The sequence below is a fragment of the Neopelma chrysocephalum genome, unplaced genomic scaffold (assembly GCF_003984885.1).
Source record: "Neopelma chrysocephalum unplaced genomic scaffold, ASM398488v2 Primary Assembly neopelma1_69, whole genome shotgun sequence".
Taxonomy (NCBI): domain Eukaryota; kingdom Metazoa; phylum Chordata; class Aves; order Passeriformes; family Pipridae; genus Neopelma; species Neopelma chrysocephalum.
In genome coordinates, this window is record NW_020897729.1 from 7,650,279 (window position 1) to 7,668,149 (window position 17,871).

The following is a 17,871-nucleotide window of genomic DNA, read 5'->3' on the forward strand; positions in this document are numbered from 1 at the left end:
GCAAGCATAGAGGCCCTCAAATTACAGCACTTCATCGGTTTGGGCAGCCACTATCTCTGAATTAAGAGTTTGGATTAATTTTCCAGGGGCTGGTCTTGCTGTTTGCTGCGTGACCTACTTCCAGGGATGGATGTAACAGAATCGATTGGTGGAGGCAAAGCGTGGCAGCGAAGCCTGGCCTGTGGGTTTTGTTCATTTTTGGGTTGGAGTAGGTGCAGCAGCTGGCTATGATAATTCCATTTTCTTCCCTCCCTCGCTGGATTTGCTGGTGGTGATTGCTGGCTGTAGCCCTGCTTGGAGCAGGAGGTTGGGCTGGAGACACCAAGCATGGCCATGCAGATGCAGACATGCCCTCAGTTGCCATCCCCAGCTCTGATGCTCTAGAGGGGTTTTTTCCCCCCATTTTGAGTTCTTCAACTTAAGGAGGGACTCGAGATAAAACCTTAGACCACATGGCTTGTCTCCATTTTTCCTAGAGAACCAGGCATGAGGTGGGGGATGACTGAAGAGCCAGCTAGTGGTGCTCAGAGCACGGGTGGAATTTTACACTGAGTGCTGCTCCATGCTCCCAGCACTGTTGAGCATCCAGCTGCTGTTTTGTTGTTGTTGTTGCAAGGGGCTTCAATTAAAAAAACCCACCTCTGTGGCATGATAAACTACGTGTTCTATCCCCTGGTTTCCTGGACAAATGAAAACAAGCAAAGTTGTGTTGACTGCTTGAAGAAGAGAGGGGATAAAGGTCTTCCAGAATAGTCCCCAGGTTTTCCTTGTAACATTTGGGCTCATTCCTCATCTTCTTTGGTGCTTATACCCTCCGTGTTCTTACTGAAAGTAAAACTGGAGGTTGTTTATACAAGCTCTACTCGGATACTTATTGCATTTGTTCCTCCTATCCTCATCCTCTCTGCTGTTCCCTGAGTCCTCTTAGAAGAGCGTAGCCACTAAATCACTTTCTGTGGGGAAGAAAGATGTGTCTCTGTCTGTTATGTGACACCTGGTCAGGGGACATCACTCCTCGAGAAACTGTGCTGTTCCATGGGGTGTCTTGGCCTTTGCCCATTTGGAAGTCTGAGGTCAGGATGAAGCAGGTGAGGGACAGGAGAGGAATAAAGGAGAATAGAGAATGAACAGCCCTTCTGGTCCTTTACAACAAAGCTCATTGACATCAAGGTTCTAACTGCTGCCTGTGGAACTGCCGCGGGCTGGAATTCGGTCAGCTTAAAATACAACCAGGGTACGTTTGATGGTCCTGAGAGCAAAGAGGTGGGACATCCAAACAGGTATTGGTGTGGCTCCTCTGGCTCAGCTGTTTCAGCTATTGCTGCTTTGCAGACAGGATGGAGAGGGGCTGAGAGAGCCCACGGGAATGGTGGTTGTCACCAGGACCGAGTTAGTCTGACAGGGTTTGTGGACAGGCAGCACCTGCCTGTTCCCTGTCTGGTGCCACCGCACCACCAGCAACACCTTGTGTCCCCAAAGGCCACGTGCTGCTTCCAGGATGGTCAGGAGCAATGAGCTGGAGGGCTGGGATGCACAGCACAGGAGCACTTCTGCCATGCAGTGGTTTCTGCAAAACCATCCTGGGGCTCTGGTGGGTCTGGGAGCATCGCTGGGGTAATGCAGGCGGGGTCGAGCCTCAGAGCAACATGAGACTGGTGTTAATTAGGATATGAATTGTAAAGAAATTAGTTTAAAAAGATGGAGGAATGTCTAGACTGCTGAAAACATGGGATTTGGCTGTGATGTCAAAGTCTGGTGCTGGTGCACCTCTGGATGGAGAGCACATCTCCAAGTGAGGCTTTGATTCCCAGCCAGACCTTGCTTTGCTTGCCCAGCCCCTCGGTGGGTTCTTATACCTTCAGATACCCAGTTGTTTGGGACTTCCTGGGGCTCTCCCTGCTGCAAAGTTTGGAGCAGCACGCAGGGATAGTGGGTCACTGACCCCTGAGAGAGGACTGCTGCCCTGTTTTGGAGATCCTCTTGGGATCCTGCTCTGGAGGAGATGACCTGATCTGAACTCTTAGGTTTGCACACCACCTGAAGATCTGTCCAGTTCAGGGTTCAAAAATGTGACAGGAAATGTGACAAAGCATGTATTTTCTCAAATTGCTGCTCAAACAGCAATCCATTAGTCTTCAGTCCGGCTCTCAGGGCTCTGCTGCAAAAAGTGGCTGTAAAAAAATGGTGCAAAGAAGCTTGAAAAAGGTCGGTCAGGAGTGGGGTGCTTGGAAGTTCACCCTTGTACAAAAAGAACTGGGAGCCTGTGTAGTGCTGTCTCTTAATGCCTCTGGATTTATTTTTCTTTTCTTTTCACCTCATCCCAGGATGAAGAGGAAGAGATCAAACAAGAAATTAACATGCTGAAGAAGTATTCTCACCACCGAAATATTGCTACTTATTATGGTGCTTTTATTAAAAAGAACCCACCAGGAATGGATGATCAGCTCTGGGTAAGTTGCATTCTTTTCTTTAAAAGAACTTGCGTTTGACAGAAATTATTTACTCCCTGTTGTCCACTTAACAGCACCTGTCTTGCACAAAAAGCCTTATTTTGCATCCATCTTTTTTGAAGCCGTGGCTTTGAAAAGGCTCTTGCTGCACTGCAAAACGCTTCTCCATTTTGCCATAAAACCTTTGCAGAGCGATGATAAAACCCTTTTTATTCTGAGGTGTCATTAGCATTGTCTTTGTTACAATATTCAGTTGAAAATTATTCCATCCTATGAAAATAAATGCATCAAAAAAAAACAGTTGGAGGGAGCCGGGAGCGTCGCTGGGAAGACGTAGGTTGGGGGGAATGCTGGGTGCACGTGATTCCTGCCAGCTCTCAGCTCTGCCTCTTGTGCTTCATGTTTCACAGAGCCAGTGCAGGTGAATAAAGAGGAGGGGGACGGTGAGGGGAGGGCAGGGAGGTCTGTGGCTGTTCAGCCATTTCGGTGAAGGCTCCTCATGTTGCTGAAGGGCAGCAAAAGCTGCTTTGTGTCTCCATAAATCCTTGGCTGCCTCCTCCCACTGCTTCCCTTGTCAGTGGCTTCCCAGTTATTAATTCGGCATTCCCAGGCCATGGAGGATAGAGTTTAAATCTGCTGTCTATCTCCGGAGAGAGCCGGAGCATCGGAGCCCACCCGGAGCCCACCCCTTGCTGGCAGCTGGTGCTCGCAGGGCAGGGCAGTGGCACTGCAGATCGGGGCTTCCCAGGAATAAAAAATTAATTAAAGTTAATTGTGCTGTGTTCTGAGCTTGGCTGTGCTGGCTGGAGTCTCTGGAGCAACAGCCTGCAGTGCCCGTGGGCGTCTGAGCAGCAGTTTGGGACCCTGCCTTCCTTGGGGCAGCGTTGAAGATAAAGCTGTGTTGGAGTGATCCTAAATACAACGACCTGGATGTTGTCCTTTGGTCTACATAGCACTTATTTCCTCACAGTCTTGTAAATCCAGTCAGTTCTATGTTACCCATGGGTGGTTTCCAGAGCTTTTCTGTGCCTGAGCAAGGTTGCTGGAGCATAATTTTTCAGGGGTAGCGAATATCCATGGTTCATCTGGGAGACCATGGAGATGCTCTTTCCTGTAGTTTCTGTGCAATACAGGCTTTATTTTAGCAAAACACTCAGTGACTTCAGCTGTTTGCCCCTGCATCCACATGCCAGAACATCTAGTGGGAACTGGAGGGGTTCAGAGGACATTCCTTCCAGGACAAAAATGGAATTGATGGACTTCTGTTCCATTTTGTTCCCCGAGACTTTCTGGTACAATGAATTATTGGGAAGACTCAGGAGCTTGGGCTCCAGGGGCTTTTCTTGCTTGGATGTTCAGGTTATTTTTGGTGGGAACACGTTCCTTGCAGCTGGCCTAGGATTCAGCAAGGAGAAAGCTATCAGGCTGAGAAATGCTTTTTCATCCCGTGAAATTCCATTTGGCTTTAGCTGGTTTATAATAATTTTAAAAAAAGAAGAAATAAAAAATTAAAGCAGCCCATAACATTTCCCCTTGTGCTGCAGGAGTGCCTGGGGGGAAAAAAACCCACCATCTGTGTGCCAAAGCCCTCGATAATGAGAGGAGCCCTCCCAGAGCTGGGCTCTGCTCAGTGCCTTTACACTGCTTGGGTCTGGGGTTTGTGTGCTCTGACCAGAGAACAGGGTTTGTTTGTTTTTTATTGGTTTTTCTTCCTCCAGCTTCAGTACAAAGGGCTCTTGGCTTACACAAGTGTTAATAAAATAATGTGTTTTAAATTGCCTATGCAGAACAGCCCCAACTTCCAAAAAGAAAAGCTCAGTAGAGAACTCCTTGGATCAAGAGGTATGGCATTAAGAATAGTGGCCCAGAGTTGTATCAGGGGAGGTTTAGGTTGGATATTAGGAAAAGGTTCTTCATCCAGAGGGTGGTTGGGCACTGAACAGGCTCCCCAGGAAGTGATCACAGCACCAAGCTTGACAGAGTTCAAGGAGCATTTGGACAACACTCTCTGGCAAATGGTGGGGTTCTTGGGGTTTTCCTGTGCAGGGCCAGGAGTTGGACTTGATGGTCCTTGTGGGTCCCTTCCAACTCAGGATATTCTGTGATTCTGTGATTCTATGATGCTTTCATCGATCCCCATCATCATGACACAGCAGAGGAGGCTGCATGTGCTGTATCACCTTCAGGTGCTCCAAGTCTGGAGGAGAACCTGGGTTTTTCCCTGTGGATCACCCAGTCATGCAAGGGGAGAAAGTGTTCATCAACCAACTGTGCTGCTTGTTCTTGCCCCCTGGGAAAGGCAGACTAGATAATCTAAATTCTCTTCCAGACCCCAACCTCTCCTCTTAATTTTGTGGCCTCTCTAATGGGTTAGTAAAAAAAATTTGTGCAAAAGCTGCTTTTCCTGCACCAAGGTGTGAGGGGCTTTTTAATTCTATACCCAGAGCTGGGTCTGGTGGAGGTATTCCAGGGAAAGCTCCCCAGCTGTGGAGGAGAGGTGTGCTGGTGCTGCTGCGTTAAATAGCTGTTGTTTTGGGATCTGATTGAATTAGGACTCCCTCGAACTCTATCAGTCCTGCTGCACAGATAAAGGCTTGTTTATTTTTCATTGGCCCTTTGTTGAAATAAAACGGTTTCTGATAATGCCCAAGTAATTCTTTTTATCGACATCCAGGAGGCTGATACGGAAATAAAAAATAGGGAACTCTTTCAGTGGAGATTAAGATCTCTCAGAAACGTGGCAGGCTTCCAACATGAAGTATTGTCATCGCTTCTGCCGGGCAGGTCTGTCAGTGCTGCTGCTCCTTTCCACAGCAGCCACTTGCCTTGAAAGAGGAGGTTATTAAAGAATCCAGTTTTCCTGGAATAAAATGCTGCGTGAGGGGTATTTTAGCAGATGCATCACAAATGTGATACATTAGGGGGGAAAAAAAGGAAGTAAAACTCATAGGGACAACCTTTATGGAACATTTTAAAAGAAGTGAAAAAATAGGAGGTAGGTTTATTCCTGTGTTGGGTAACATGTTGCTTTCTGGTGTGCTGTGGACCTTCAAGGGTGATTGTGCCCATCTGTAGCTGAGACAAGGGGATCCTGCCTGGGGGTGCCTCTGGAGCAAGGGGACAGAGCAAGGATGGGCTGCAGAAACTGGGGAAATTGTGAGGACCCAGTTAATCAGCTAACTGCTGCTTCTTGGAGTTAGACTCATTAAATTCCCCTTGCTCATCCCAGAGCTAAGCTGTGGGATACCAGGCTGTGCAGTTCTGAGATATTTTGAGGTGGGGTTGTTTTGAGTGGTGAGAGATGGGGTGTTCATTAGGAAGTGTGAGCTGGACGGGGGAGGTGACCCCATCCTGAAGGACCTCTGCCCTGCCCTGAGGACTGCTGGAAACTGCAGGCACTCTGCTTGATCCCCATCCATTAACAGCCTGTGCACATGCACAAGGGCGTGGAGGTGCCACTCAGCCAAGGCACTTGTCATCTGCCCTTGCCGTCCACAGTGCACTGAGTCCGTGGATGGAGAAGCCCTGCCAGGCATGGGCAGCAGGCAGAGGGGGGTGTGCAGATGTGGGGGCTGAAGAGTGGCTGGCAGCAGCCCAGGGCAGAACCCGCCCAGGGCAGAGCCCACCCCGGGCAGGGCCCGCTGGCGTGGTCCCAGCGGCGCTGGCTGTGATGGATGGGCTGCCATGGCAACCCTGCCTGTGCCCGCAGCCACATCTGTCACCGAGGGGGGAAATTGCTGATAGGCAGGTTGCCAGATACCTGTTCGTGGCAAGCACAGTGGTGTTGCCTCACGGGTGTCCTCTGCAGCAGATAATCTGGGGCAATGTGAGGGGAGAAAGGAATTAAGGTGATTTGGGAACAGCCCCTCAGTCAGGGTGGCACCGCTGCAGCCGTGCAGCGCTCAGGGCTGTCACTGCATAGTTGAAATGTGCTTTTTCCCCGTGTGGAGTTGTAGGGACCTACTGAATCGTGGCAGGGTGGTGTGAACAGAGTCTGGATCTGAAGAGCAAAAAATGGGGGCAGCGAGGCTATATTGAAAATGGAGCACGAGCTGTCAAAGCGCTGGGTTGCACCTGTGCAGCTCCAGGGAGGAGTGCTCTTCTTAATCTGCTTATATACACTGAAAAATATTTTTGGGCAGCTGCTGATACTTTGCATTAGATCATGAGACATTTGAGAGGGGTCATTTTTTGGTTGAGCTGTATCTCTCTGTAGCCCCTCCAAGCCCTGCAGTCCCAGGGGAGTGAGGGGGAATTGGAGCTGCTCCTCCGGCCCCTGACCGAGAGCCCGGGGTTACCAGAGCAGCTTTCTGCTGCTGTCTGGCAAAGTAATCCAACACTATTTCATTCTCACTCCTCTTCAAAGCAGCGTCAGTGCTGTAAACACTGCAAGACTGCGAGCCCAGCTCCTTTTGCTGCCATCCCTAACCCAAAGCTTTCAGCCTGCTCAGGGCCCATGGCAGCAGCTGCCTGCTGCCTCCCCAGGGGACATGGATTGCTTGGCTGGCCTCGATGTGCAGGGAAGTGCAGGCAGGCAAGTCATTTGTTGAGGAAAATGTGTGAGAGCATTTGGATGCTGCTTATTTTCTGTAACTTAAAAGAAGTCAAATTGTGCCTGGGCTGAGGAATAGGAACACAGAAGGATTTGGTTTGTGGAATAAAGGGTTTGATTAATTTTGAGGTGTTCCTCTGGACAAGCTGGAGCAGTTCACCATCAGATGGATTGGGGTTGCTGTGCTGGAGGTGCTCAGGTTTGAGCCCTTCAAGTAACACACAGCAGTGGTGGGAACAGGGCTCTTACTGGCCACTCCCAAACTGGGGAAAGTGGTGGCTGATTTGAAAGCTGCAAAGTCTCTTTAAACAAAAAAATCATGAGACAGCAGAACACAGCTGCAGCTTCTGAATTTGCCTTGCTTATGAAGTTTGCTGTCACTCTGATATGAAGAGCTATGTAAATGCTAGATGAACTGTATTTAAAAATACTTCCTCAATAAATGGCCTTGCAAATTAAATTTTGGAAGATGATCTTACCTTTAGCCCATCTTGATGATAATTTTAATTGTGGTTAATAAAAGTTCAATCTGCATTTCCAGCTTATTGTCTTACTCCATCATGACTTCGGCCCTTAAGAAGACCAGTAATGATGTAAGTGTGTGAGGGCAAAGTACTCACCTAGAGGCATGGGACTGGCAAGAAAGTGTCTTAGTATCCAAGTGCCATTTGAAGCCTTTCCTGAGTACATTAAGCTCTGCCATAAAATCAGCTGGAACTTCTGTTCGCTTTTCTTTTTCTCCTGGAAGAGTGTTGGTTTCCAGATTAAATATACCCATAGAGTGTTGATAAATTGATGTTATCCCAGTATCTGACTCCCTCTCTGGTGCTTACCTGTTCATACTGTTGACAGTATACATTCATATCCCTTAGCCATCCATCCTCTGGATGGCTGAACAAGCCCTCAGGTCCCCTGGGAAGACCTGATCATCCTCCTGTACCAACTCCAGTGTGCATTTTTCGTTCTTGGGCGCCATCGCCCAGCAGGACACGCAGTGCTGTGGGTCAGGTCTCTCCTGTTGGTGTGACTCCTTAGCCATCATCTGTGGTTCCTCCTATTGAATGCTGCATTGTATGAGCTGTTGTTGGGAATTCTGTAGCATCCTTCCACCTGAGGAGCAATGGAGGCTGTAAGAGCATAAGGGGATCCCAGTGCTGCTAAGCACTGCGGCAGCCAGCTTTCTTCCCAATCCACCCAAACCTTCTGGGAATGGGAGTTGTTCACATTGGGTGTCCACCAGCTCTCCATCATGGACAGGGATATTCAGACAGCCTTGTCATCTTTCTGCAGCTCATTTTCTTGTAGAACTTGTGGCAGAGCTTTCGGGCAGTGCTCCTGAGCGCGGCTCAGTCCCCCTGGCCCCTGCTCAGGACCTGGAGCCTCCTGGTGCTGACAGAGATCTGCCAGTGCTGAATATTTTCCTACAGATGTTATGGGAATATGCAGCTCTTAAAAAGCACTGTTGGAAACACCCCCCTCTGGGAGTTTCTCTTTCGCCCTCTCTCTGTTTTTTTTCTTTAATCTCCGGGAGATTGCACAGTCACAGATTTGGGATACCTCAGATGACCATATTATTCCCCTCCTGCTGCAAAGTTAATCTTTGCTCTGTTGAAATCAAGGGCAGGGTAGAGGGCTGAGCGAACTGCCAGCTCCACAAAGATAGTCTGCCAAATTAATGGGTGCACTGTGTACTTTTAATGGGATTTCTTCCGTCTTCTTTTAAGTATTAATGATTGCCATACACATCGTAGCATGCCCTGCCTCTTCTTCCTGCTGCAAACCCTGGTGAGAGCCTGTGGATGAATTTCCATGGAGGAGGACTGAAAAGGGCAGCATTTCGGATTGGGAAGTGTTTGTGGCTGGCTCAGCTCTCCAGAGTTTTCCTTTCTGAACTTGCTGCTGTGGTATCCCAAATGTTCCTTTAATCAGAAACATGTGTCAATCATCCAAATGGAAGAAAGAGAGGAAAGTGACTTTGAAACCAGTTGTTCCACTATTCCCCATTTGGTGAGCAATGAGTAACCCATGACTTAGGCTGTGTCCCAGTGACCCATCTGGATGGCTTGGATCCCGCTGGGGTGGAAGAGCTGTAGGAATGTTCCTTGCCTTTGCACGGAGCAGACTTTGGCCAGTCATCCATCTATTTCTTGAAGCCAGTTTCCTGATGAAACAGGGATATACCAAGCATTTTTCAGCTGTCAGTTCAGGAAAAGAAAAGAAACTTAACATCAAAACTAAAGATGGGAGCATGGTCAAAGCCAACTAAGGTATAATCTGCTTGAGTATTTTATTTAACCTGACGGTTTATGGCCGTGCTATGTCTGGATTTTATAATCGTTATAATTTATGATAGTCTTAAATCACTGCATTTGTGCAATTTGGTTAGGAGTAACCCTTCTTCTGTTTCTCTTCTCTTGGCTCGTGCCTTTAATGAAGTGATGTCACTTGCTTGGAGAACGTTAAATGCCGTGTAAGCTTCATGTGATAAGAAACTTTAAACATGCACATGAAGAATCTGGCAAGGCACCACTTGCAAGGGAATATCTTTCAGTAGGATGTAGATCTAATTGAAAACATGGTTTCACATCTGAGAGAAACAGTTGCACAGGCCTTGGAGGAGGCTTGTTGCACACACAGACTGTTTCTGGAGCACAGTGGCAGCTCCTGCACGCCCTGGGGATCCGTGATGTCCCTGGGAGACAGACTCACATCCCGAGCTATTTTTGTAACACAGTTATTTCACAGTTGCTCAATGACAAGGTTAAGTTTGGTCTGAGTTAGATCACTGTGCTTCTGTATTTGATATTCTGACACTTTGGAAGTGGTACAAGTGGTGGTGGTCAGTCTAGTTTGAACCAACCCGAGCAGTTGGACACCAGCTCTCTCCCAGGAGGCCTGAAGCTGCAATGGCAACTTTCCCTGCAAGGGAGGTCTCCTGCTCAAAAAGATGATCAAAATCAGAGATCTTCTGGTTAAAAAATAAAGAAATAATTTGAAAAGTGCACATGATTTCTAAGGTTATAGGACGCTTTCAAACATTTATCTTGGTGCTTTTGCATTTTCAGAGAACTTACATGCAAGAGGAAGAGTTTTGTTGTTGTTGACACACATTGATCAGAAGTATAAAGTAGGATATGTAGCAGTGGGGTTTGAGATTCCGACCTCCTCCACTGGTTTTCAGCACTGGACAGTCCTGCTTCTTGCTCCCAACCTTCTGGGGAGTACCAAGCCTTTCAAGCCTGCCAGCCTTTTATTGTTTAGTTTTTATAACCCAGATGGATTGTAAGCTGATAGGTTCAGGGTGATGTCCCAATGGCTCTGCGTAGCACCACCGTGGCCCCACAGCAGCAGTGCCAGCATCAGGGTCCTGCCCTGGGGTCGAGCAGACCCGGGGATGCTGTTGGTGTCATTGCATTAATTGCATTTCTGTTCCATTTGGCAGCTGGTGATGGAGTTCTGTGGCGCAGGCTCCGTCACCGACCTCATCAAGAACACGAAGGGGAACACCTTGAAGGAGGAGTGGATCGCCTACATCTGCAGAGAGATTTTACGGGTACGTGTCTGGAGGGAGCTGAATGCTGGGGGTTGTTGGAGTGTGGCACTTGGTGCTCGGGGGACACGGAAAGCCTTTGGCTCCACAGGCTTCGTGGATGCTGCGCTGCCATGGGCTGGAGCCTCTGTAGTGCCTGCAGGCATGAATGATTCATGTGCTTGTATGATGCATAATAAATAAGCCCTGTTTAATGCCCTTTAGCTCTGTTAGTTCCCTGAATTTTAACCCTACTTTTCCTTCCACAAAAATATAATTTCCTTTTGGTATTAATAGGGCAAAGATTTATTTGCATTAGAATTACATTTTTAGTTAACAGGTGAGGACTAATAAAGTCTGTGGAAAAAAGAACCTTCATTATTAAAAAGCATCCTATGTTTTATTAAATCCTCATGTCTCTGGCTTTAATGAGGATACTGCAGCTTTTATACCCACAATATAAATGTTTGAATGAAATGTCTTAAAATGTGCCATGCCCGAGTTTCATGTACTGGGAGATGGCAGCTTCAGCAAAGACTTGCTTGCATTTTGCACAGCTGAGGTCAGATGATGGGATTTTAATGGTTGCTCGACATCAAAACTTACTGCTCTGCAAACTGAGCATCTGTCCAAGAGAAAATAGAAACATTTGGTGCATGTAAGAAACCAGAGCCACTCACGTGATAGGATGAAAGGAAATGACCTCAAGTAGCACCAGGGAAGTTTTAGCAAAAATTTCTTCATTGAAAGGGTTGTCAAGCATTGGAACAAACTGCCCAGGGAAGTGATGGATCCCCATCCCTGGAGAGATTTAAAACGTGTGGATGTGGCACTTAGGGACATGGTTTAGAGGTGGGCTTGGCAGTGTCAGGGTTACAGTTGAATTCGATGGTCTTAAAGGTCTTTTCCAACTGAAGTAATTCAATGATTCTATGAAAGAAAATGAGGCAGAATGATTGCTCTGAAAAAATGTTGCTGACAGTTAGGCTGCCATGGCTGTCCAGAGGTGACACAGCACTTCTCTGTTGATCCTGAATGCCACTGTCCACACCAACATGATGTGCAGAAGATGCTGGCACTGTAACAAATCAGTTGTTGTATGGACACTGCTTTCAGTGCCAGGAGGCCACAGTTACATGGGCTTATTTTAAATGTATGAGCTTCATGAGCCTGCTTCTTAAAATAGTCCCTGGCAGTGAGTCAGAACCCAGCCACTGACTCATGTCCTGGGGCCACCATCGAGTGTCATCCCTTGATTTTGGCCGCGCGTTGGGGCTTGTTGGTGGGTGACCTCCATAGGGTTTTAGGTGATGAAAGGCTCCCATCTTCATGCTGCAGAACGTGGTTCACTCTTGGTTCAGACATTGATGGACAGTTGTAATTCTAACAGAAGGCTCAATCTCACGCTGTTAAAGGATTTATTGAAATTCAGTGGAATTTTCGCTTTACCTGCAATGCACGAAGGTGCCTCTAACCAAGTATAACATGGCTAAAAAAGGACTCTGATACAGACATAATCTATTCCACAGTGTTTTCCCAAGGTAATGAGCGTAAAATGACTAATAACTACCAGTAGTGATAGCAGAGATTCTTTTCTTCCTCAAATATGAATGTTTAATGTGAAATGTAAGCCTAATGCAAAATTAGTTTTTGAAGTAATCCATATTTTTCCTAAGCTGGCAATATAGGTGGATGTTACTTTGAAACTGAAATAATAAATGAATGAAATAAAGATGTAGGTTGCAGAAGGAAATTAATGAGCTAATAAACCAGCAGAACAACAAAGCTAGTTTACCTTTAGCCTTTGAGAGAGGCTTTTAATTTGAGCTATATCTCTATTAGGGATATGTGCAAGTTATAACGTTTGTATTTGCATGGTGGCTTTTTTAATACGAGCATCTCAGTGTATTGAAATCCAGTTTATCGGACCAATATAACAAGGGAATTGTTTCCTTCAGCTTCTGGATGATGGAAATACAGAAAGGAGACAAACCCATTCTATTATTTATGCCGCAGAAGTGGCTCCCTAAGGCAAGGGAGCACATGGGGGAAATTATGTCTAGAGCTACGGAGGAATTTGGGTTAATATGGGTTCCTACAGGAACTTGAAAGGTTGGGTTTAATCCCTGTAGGATCAGTGGTTCCCAGCAGTGGGGAGCACCCGCTGAGGGACGTAGAGCCCATCAACCTCACCAGGCATGTTCTCCCAGCATGGGACACAGGACAGTGTTTGGAGCATGTGATAAACAAAAGCATTCTCGAGTGCTTGACTCCAACTGTGATCTTTTCATTTCTGGAGCATAATTGGTTGAGGAGGAATGTCAGAAAATAACATGCTTTGAACTTGGATTCCTCTAACCTTTCTCTGAATTCTCCAGGGCTTGAGTCATCTACACCAGCACAAAGTAATTCATCGAGACATCAAGGGACAGAATGTATTGCTGACGGAAAATGCAGAAGTGAAACTAGGTAAGAGTGGGTAGGAGCTCTTGGAGACTGCGAGTGGGCTGGCTGGAGGGAAGCAGCAAAGCTGACTTGTACATGACCTGAAGAAAGGGGATGGGTACCAAGAGCCGCTCTGTGTTTTTTGTCATGTTGGCCTCAATAACATGACCTTGGGTGTTGGACCAAGTGCTGTGCCATAAACTGCTGGTGGTTGATGGCCAAGTTCTGTGTGCAAAGATGCACTTGCAGTAGTGTTACTGTTCAGACAGCTCTGCCATCAGATACAGGTTAAGCAACCAAGACCGTTTTTCCATGCCCCAGATTGAAAATTGCCCTGTGTGCATCACCAAGCATTATCAAAGGCTGTTCCCCTACAGCTACAGCTGCATAGTAGTGCCCTGCAGGATCATAATCCATTCAGTTTAGTGTGACATAATCCAGACTCCTCTTCCAAACTAACCTGATGGAGAGAGCTTAATTTGCAAGAACTATTCTGAATTTAATACTTGGTGTTAGTCACTGTGGAGAAGAGCAGGCATTCATGTGAAGATCATATGTAAGGCAGTGGATCAGCACAGATGATGGGCTCATATTCTTAGTTGTTCAGCACCGATGTTATTAAGGCTGCCTCTGCACTTTTAAATTTATGATGGTGATGGAAGATCCCTTAAACTGGGAGCTGTGTGGTGCAAGCCTTGTTTTCCCATGCCTCTCCTCTCCCTTTACAGCAGAATAAAATCCCAGCTTAACAGATGGTACCACCAGCTCGTTTGGCTTTATGCTGGTGAAGATTCCCCTCCAAGGGGAAATTCTCTAGGGCAAATCTCCAACCATTGTGTTGTGCAAAGTGTACTTAGTGGACCATAGAGTGTTCTCTCATTGGTTTGATTTCATCATTTTTTGCTTCATTTTGCAGCTCTCTGCTTGACATTTCCCTATGGGCCTGTGTCCTTGGCCCTTAGTTCCTTAAGTCTTTTGCATTTCTGCCATTTCCAGCAAGAATTTAGGTAGAAAAATGAGGCTTCCACCGATATTTGGCAGGCTTTAATTCAAATGAGCAAGCATAGAACAAAGGCTGTTGCTTATTCATGTTGCTAACCCTGTTTCTCATTAGTATGAGGAGCTGTGATTTCTTTTCATTGCCTCCTGGCAAGGAGGAAAAGGCACAGGGTTTCATAGAAAACCTGGACATCAGATGATCAGGTTTGTCCTTGATTGACCTCTGTTGATCCCAGCAGAGCAACAGGAATGTCGCTGGCCACGTCTTTCTTCCCTGGCCGTGCAGAGTTGTTCTGAATGAACACTATGTTTTACATTCAGCAGAAGAGTGTTGCTCAGGTTTGTCTCTGACCTTACAAAGCCCCGTTGTGTCTCTGATCCACAGTGGATTTTGGTGTCAGCGCTCAGCTGGACAGGACGGTGGGCAGGAGAAACACCTTCATTGGAACGCCTTACTGGATGGCCCCCGAGGTCATCGCCTGCGATGAAAACCCCGATGCCACTTACGACTTCAAGGTACCTAAACCAGCATCTTCTCACTCAGGAATTTAGTATATCCTTGCAGCTTTGAAAAAGTACACTGACAGGCAACGCAGTCTCCTCCTGCTTTCTGGCTGCGGGATTTTGAGATGTCAGTTCAGGTCCAACGTGAATATTTGCTGTGCTGTTCACGTATCCAAATTTACTGTGAGGAGGTCTTTCCTCATGCTGAGAAAGGTGTCAGACTGAGGCTTCCTACCTGCTACCCTCCTTTTCGGTGCTGTGTGTTTTTAAATACTCCAGTCAAACATGCTGTATTTGCTCTATTTACTCTGGAGAGAAGTCAGGTCAGGTTTAGAAAGGGCAAAATCATATCTTCTGGCCTGCAGGCTGATATTCGCAGGGAGATCTGAAGGCTGCCACACAATCAGACATTTAGGGGGCTGACCTACTTTTTACATGTCTCTCTAGTCTGTTTGAAGTTTATTTTTGGATCAGTGGCAGCACAACATCACTGCTGAGTTATTATGTGGCACAGAGCCCTGTGCCATGCAGCAGGTCCGCAGGAGTGTTAGGAGTCCCACCTGCCCATTCAAACAACAGTGAGGCCTGATGTTTAAAGCAGGGAGAGCTTAATATATTTTATCCTTTTTCTGCCTTACTACAAATTTCTGGACACACATCTGTAGAAATATCCCTTTACTTTTTGTGCCTTGGTTTTTTGAAGTGTCCAGAACTTGAATTTCCAGCTCCAAACCTCCTAAGGTCCACTGAGCGTGTCCAGAGAGGAGGGCAGGTCACTGACACATGAACTTTGGGTGGAAAGCTCAGACATATGTAAAGCTCACTGGACCTCTGTTCATGCACATGCTGAAAGGTCACTTTACAAGATGATGTTTAAAAAGGACTTTGAGACTCCCTGGTGTGGGCTGCTTTCTAACAGCAGAATGCTCCACTATAACAGTGCCACAGTCCACTATCACGGGACTATTTGGGGTGCAATTACTGATCATTCAGAGACATTTTTGAGAGATGAATGATTTTAAAGTAACCAAGTGATGCTTTGCTATTGCAGCCATTTAAGTGCATCAGTCAACTTTTGAACTGATGTTTTTCCAGAGAGCAGCTTTGCAGGCTGAGTTCAGACTCAGGGTTACAGAAATCATTAATGATAAGGACACGTAGAAATAGCTTAATCTGCAATTACTTATTACTCTTTGATTAACCAATTACAACAGGCATTTCCTCAGCTCTGCTGATGGCAGTGCTTCATGGCAGGGCTGCACCCCGCTCTAGCTGCTCCCACCACTTCTCCACCGCCAGCTGCCTGTGCAACACTCTCGTTAATCACAGCTTTTTATTATTATTTTTTTAAAAAGGGACTGATATCTTCATAGGCTGCTTTCTGCCCTCTGAAATCCCTGAGGATTTTCCTCTTGCCAGAATAACTAGGGCACTTAATATGCCGTTGAGTGATGCACAGGCTCCAGGACCAGAATCCCTCCATTGTCCCCCAGGATCAGATGCTCGTAGCGAGCGGGGCGCTCGCGTCTCTGAAGTTGGCATTGACCATTTTCCTGTGGCTGGGGGTGTGCAACAGAAGGCTGATTGCTGCCGACACGCTCACTGCAGGGTGCTCTCGGAGCTCCTGGGGATGTGGGAGCCACTGGACATTAGTCCCTTCCCCGGATCACATGCCTGCACCTGATGCTCTCGCTTTGAAGTTGAAGGGGGGGGGATGTAAATGATAATTATTTCTTTTAAAAGGGATGCAAATCAGATGCTCTCTGGTTTAGCCGGCTTAAAATACTGAATACAAAAGATGAGATTTATAGGGTGAAAAAAGGACTCCTCGCAGGCTTAATCTGTTGGACAAAAAGCCTCTGATCTCACTGTTTTCTTAGCCAGAAAGAGATGCCTGTGTAATCTATGGAAGGAGGCAGTAAATACCTCCTCACATAAATAAACCACTTTTAAAAAGAACAAATAAAACCCCCACATTGTTGAGGTTATTTGTTTTTTTCCCCAACCAGTCTTCCTTTTTTCTTTAGAGATATCTTGTCAATAAGCTTAGAATCAAAAGGAGGGGGAGAAAGAAGCCTGCTTCCCTTCCCAAGTCAAGGCAATGCAAATATATTAGCACATCATATCTTTGCTGGATGGACTGAAAAGCTTTTCAGCCTCAAAAATAAAAACCACACAAAAGCCCCCTGAATTCAAGATCATTATAAAATGTATGCTTCCCGCTGAGTTTTCTGCTTTCTCTGGGAGACTTAGAGAGGTGATAATCCCTTTCTGTATTGCTCCAGCTTTAGGATCACTTGGCATCTTGCATATAATACTGAGCACCTCAATATGGAAAGACACATTAGGAATTTGGAAGGAGTTCAGTGGCAACCCTGAGGGAAGGGGTCATGTGTGCTGAATCATGTGGAAAGACTGTGATAATTAAGTATGCAGCAGAAATCCCAGCTGACCAGAAACAAAGAGTGGATGAGACTGTACTGTGAAAGGGCTGGAAATAAGGTTTGAGAAAGAATTTTTAAGCAGGTAGCAAGGGCGGCATTTTTTAAGGGAGAACTTGAGTCAAAAATGAGGAAAAGTGCCTTGAAATTGAAAATCCAAGTTGTCTTTCCTGGAGGGTGAATTGTGAAAAGGTGCTTGTGGTTACTAGAGGCTCTCTTTAGCTCTGGCTGAGCTTCTGGGACTCTCTACTGGGAAAAACAACCTTTTTGGGATTTGCTCGCTAAATGGCAGGTTTAAAGGCTTGAGGCAGTTTGGAAAGGGCAGCTCTTGAACTGGAGAGGAGGAAGCTGAAGTGGAACTGCAGGGACGTGGCACAGAGCAGAGTGAAGGGAGAGCATGATGTGAGAGCTGGAGGACAGGAGGAAGGGTGGAAGGCAGAGTCCATCCCTTCCACCTTGAGATGAGTTGGTCAGAGTCCAGTTCCCATTCCAGCAGGTGCTGCGTTGTGAATCTTTAGCAGCCCGATATGTGGTGTCCAGAATAATGAATTAGCCACCTTCTGCCAAAAAAACCAGGTTGTGGAGGTGTCATTAGGGAAAGTGCTCGTTTTCTCTCACTGGGCATATCCTGTCTCTGCCTCCTCCACTGCCAGGAGACCCAATCCATCCTTTGGGGCTCGTTACCAGAGGTGCAGCCACAGCTCATTAGTGATGGTGGGATGGGGAGGAAGCACTGGAGGGGAGCTCACCACTGCTCTCTGTGGCAGGGAGCTGGGGATACAGGTGTCCCTGTTTGCAAAGGAGAAGATGGAAGGAAAAGTGGTACAGGTATGAAATCCAAGAGTTTGCCAAATAGGTGACTTCTCTCTGCTCTGATCCTTCAGGAGATTCCACCAGCCATGTGGGCTGAGCAGGGCTTGGGAACAGGGTACAGGAGAACAGGAGAAAAGT

The 17,871-nt window shown here is 46.7% G+C and overlaps 1 protein-coding gene across 9 annotated transcripts in view; it reads left to right on the forward strand.

Annotated features, from left to right (window-relative positions):
* Positions 1-17,871, forward strand: part of TNIK (TRAF2 and NCK interacting kinase) — a 153,637-nt gene that overhangs the window by 81,172 nt on the left and 54,594 nt on the right. For all 9 annotated transcript variants that reach the window (XM_027685582.1, XM_027685581.1, XM_027685589.1 and 6 more), the window contains exons 4-7: positions 2,325-2,450; positions 10,445-10,555; positions 12,910-13,000; positions 14,361-14,491. In XM_027685582.1, the coding sequence (XP_027541383.1) occupies positions 2,325-2,450; positions 10,445-10,555; positions 12,910-13,000; positions 14,361-14,491 (459 nt within the window). The remainder of the gene's footprint in view (positions 1-2,324; positions 2,451-10,444; positions 10,556-12,909; positions 13,001-14,360; positions 14,492-17,871) is intronic.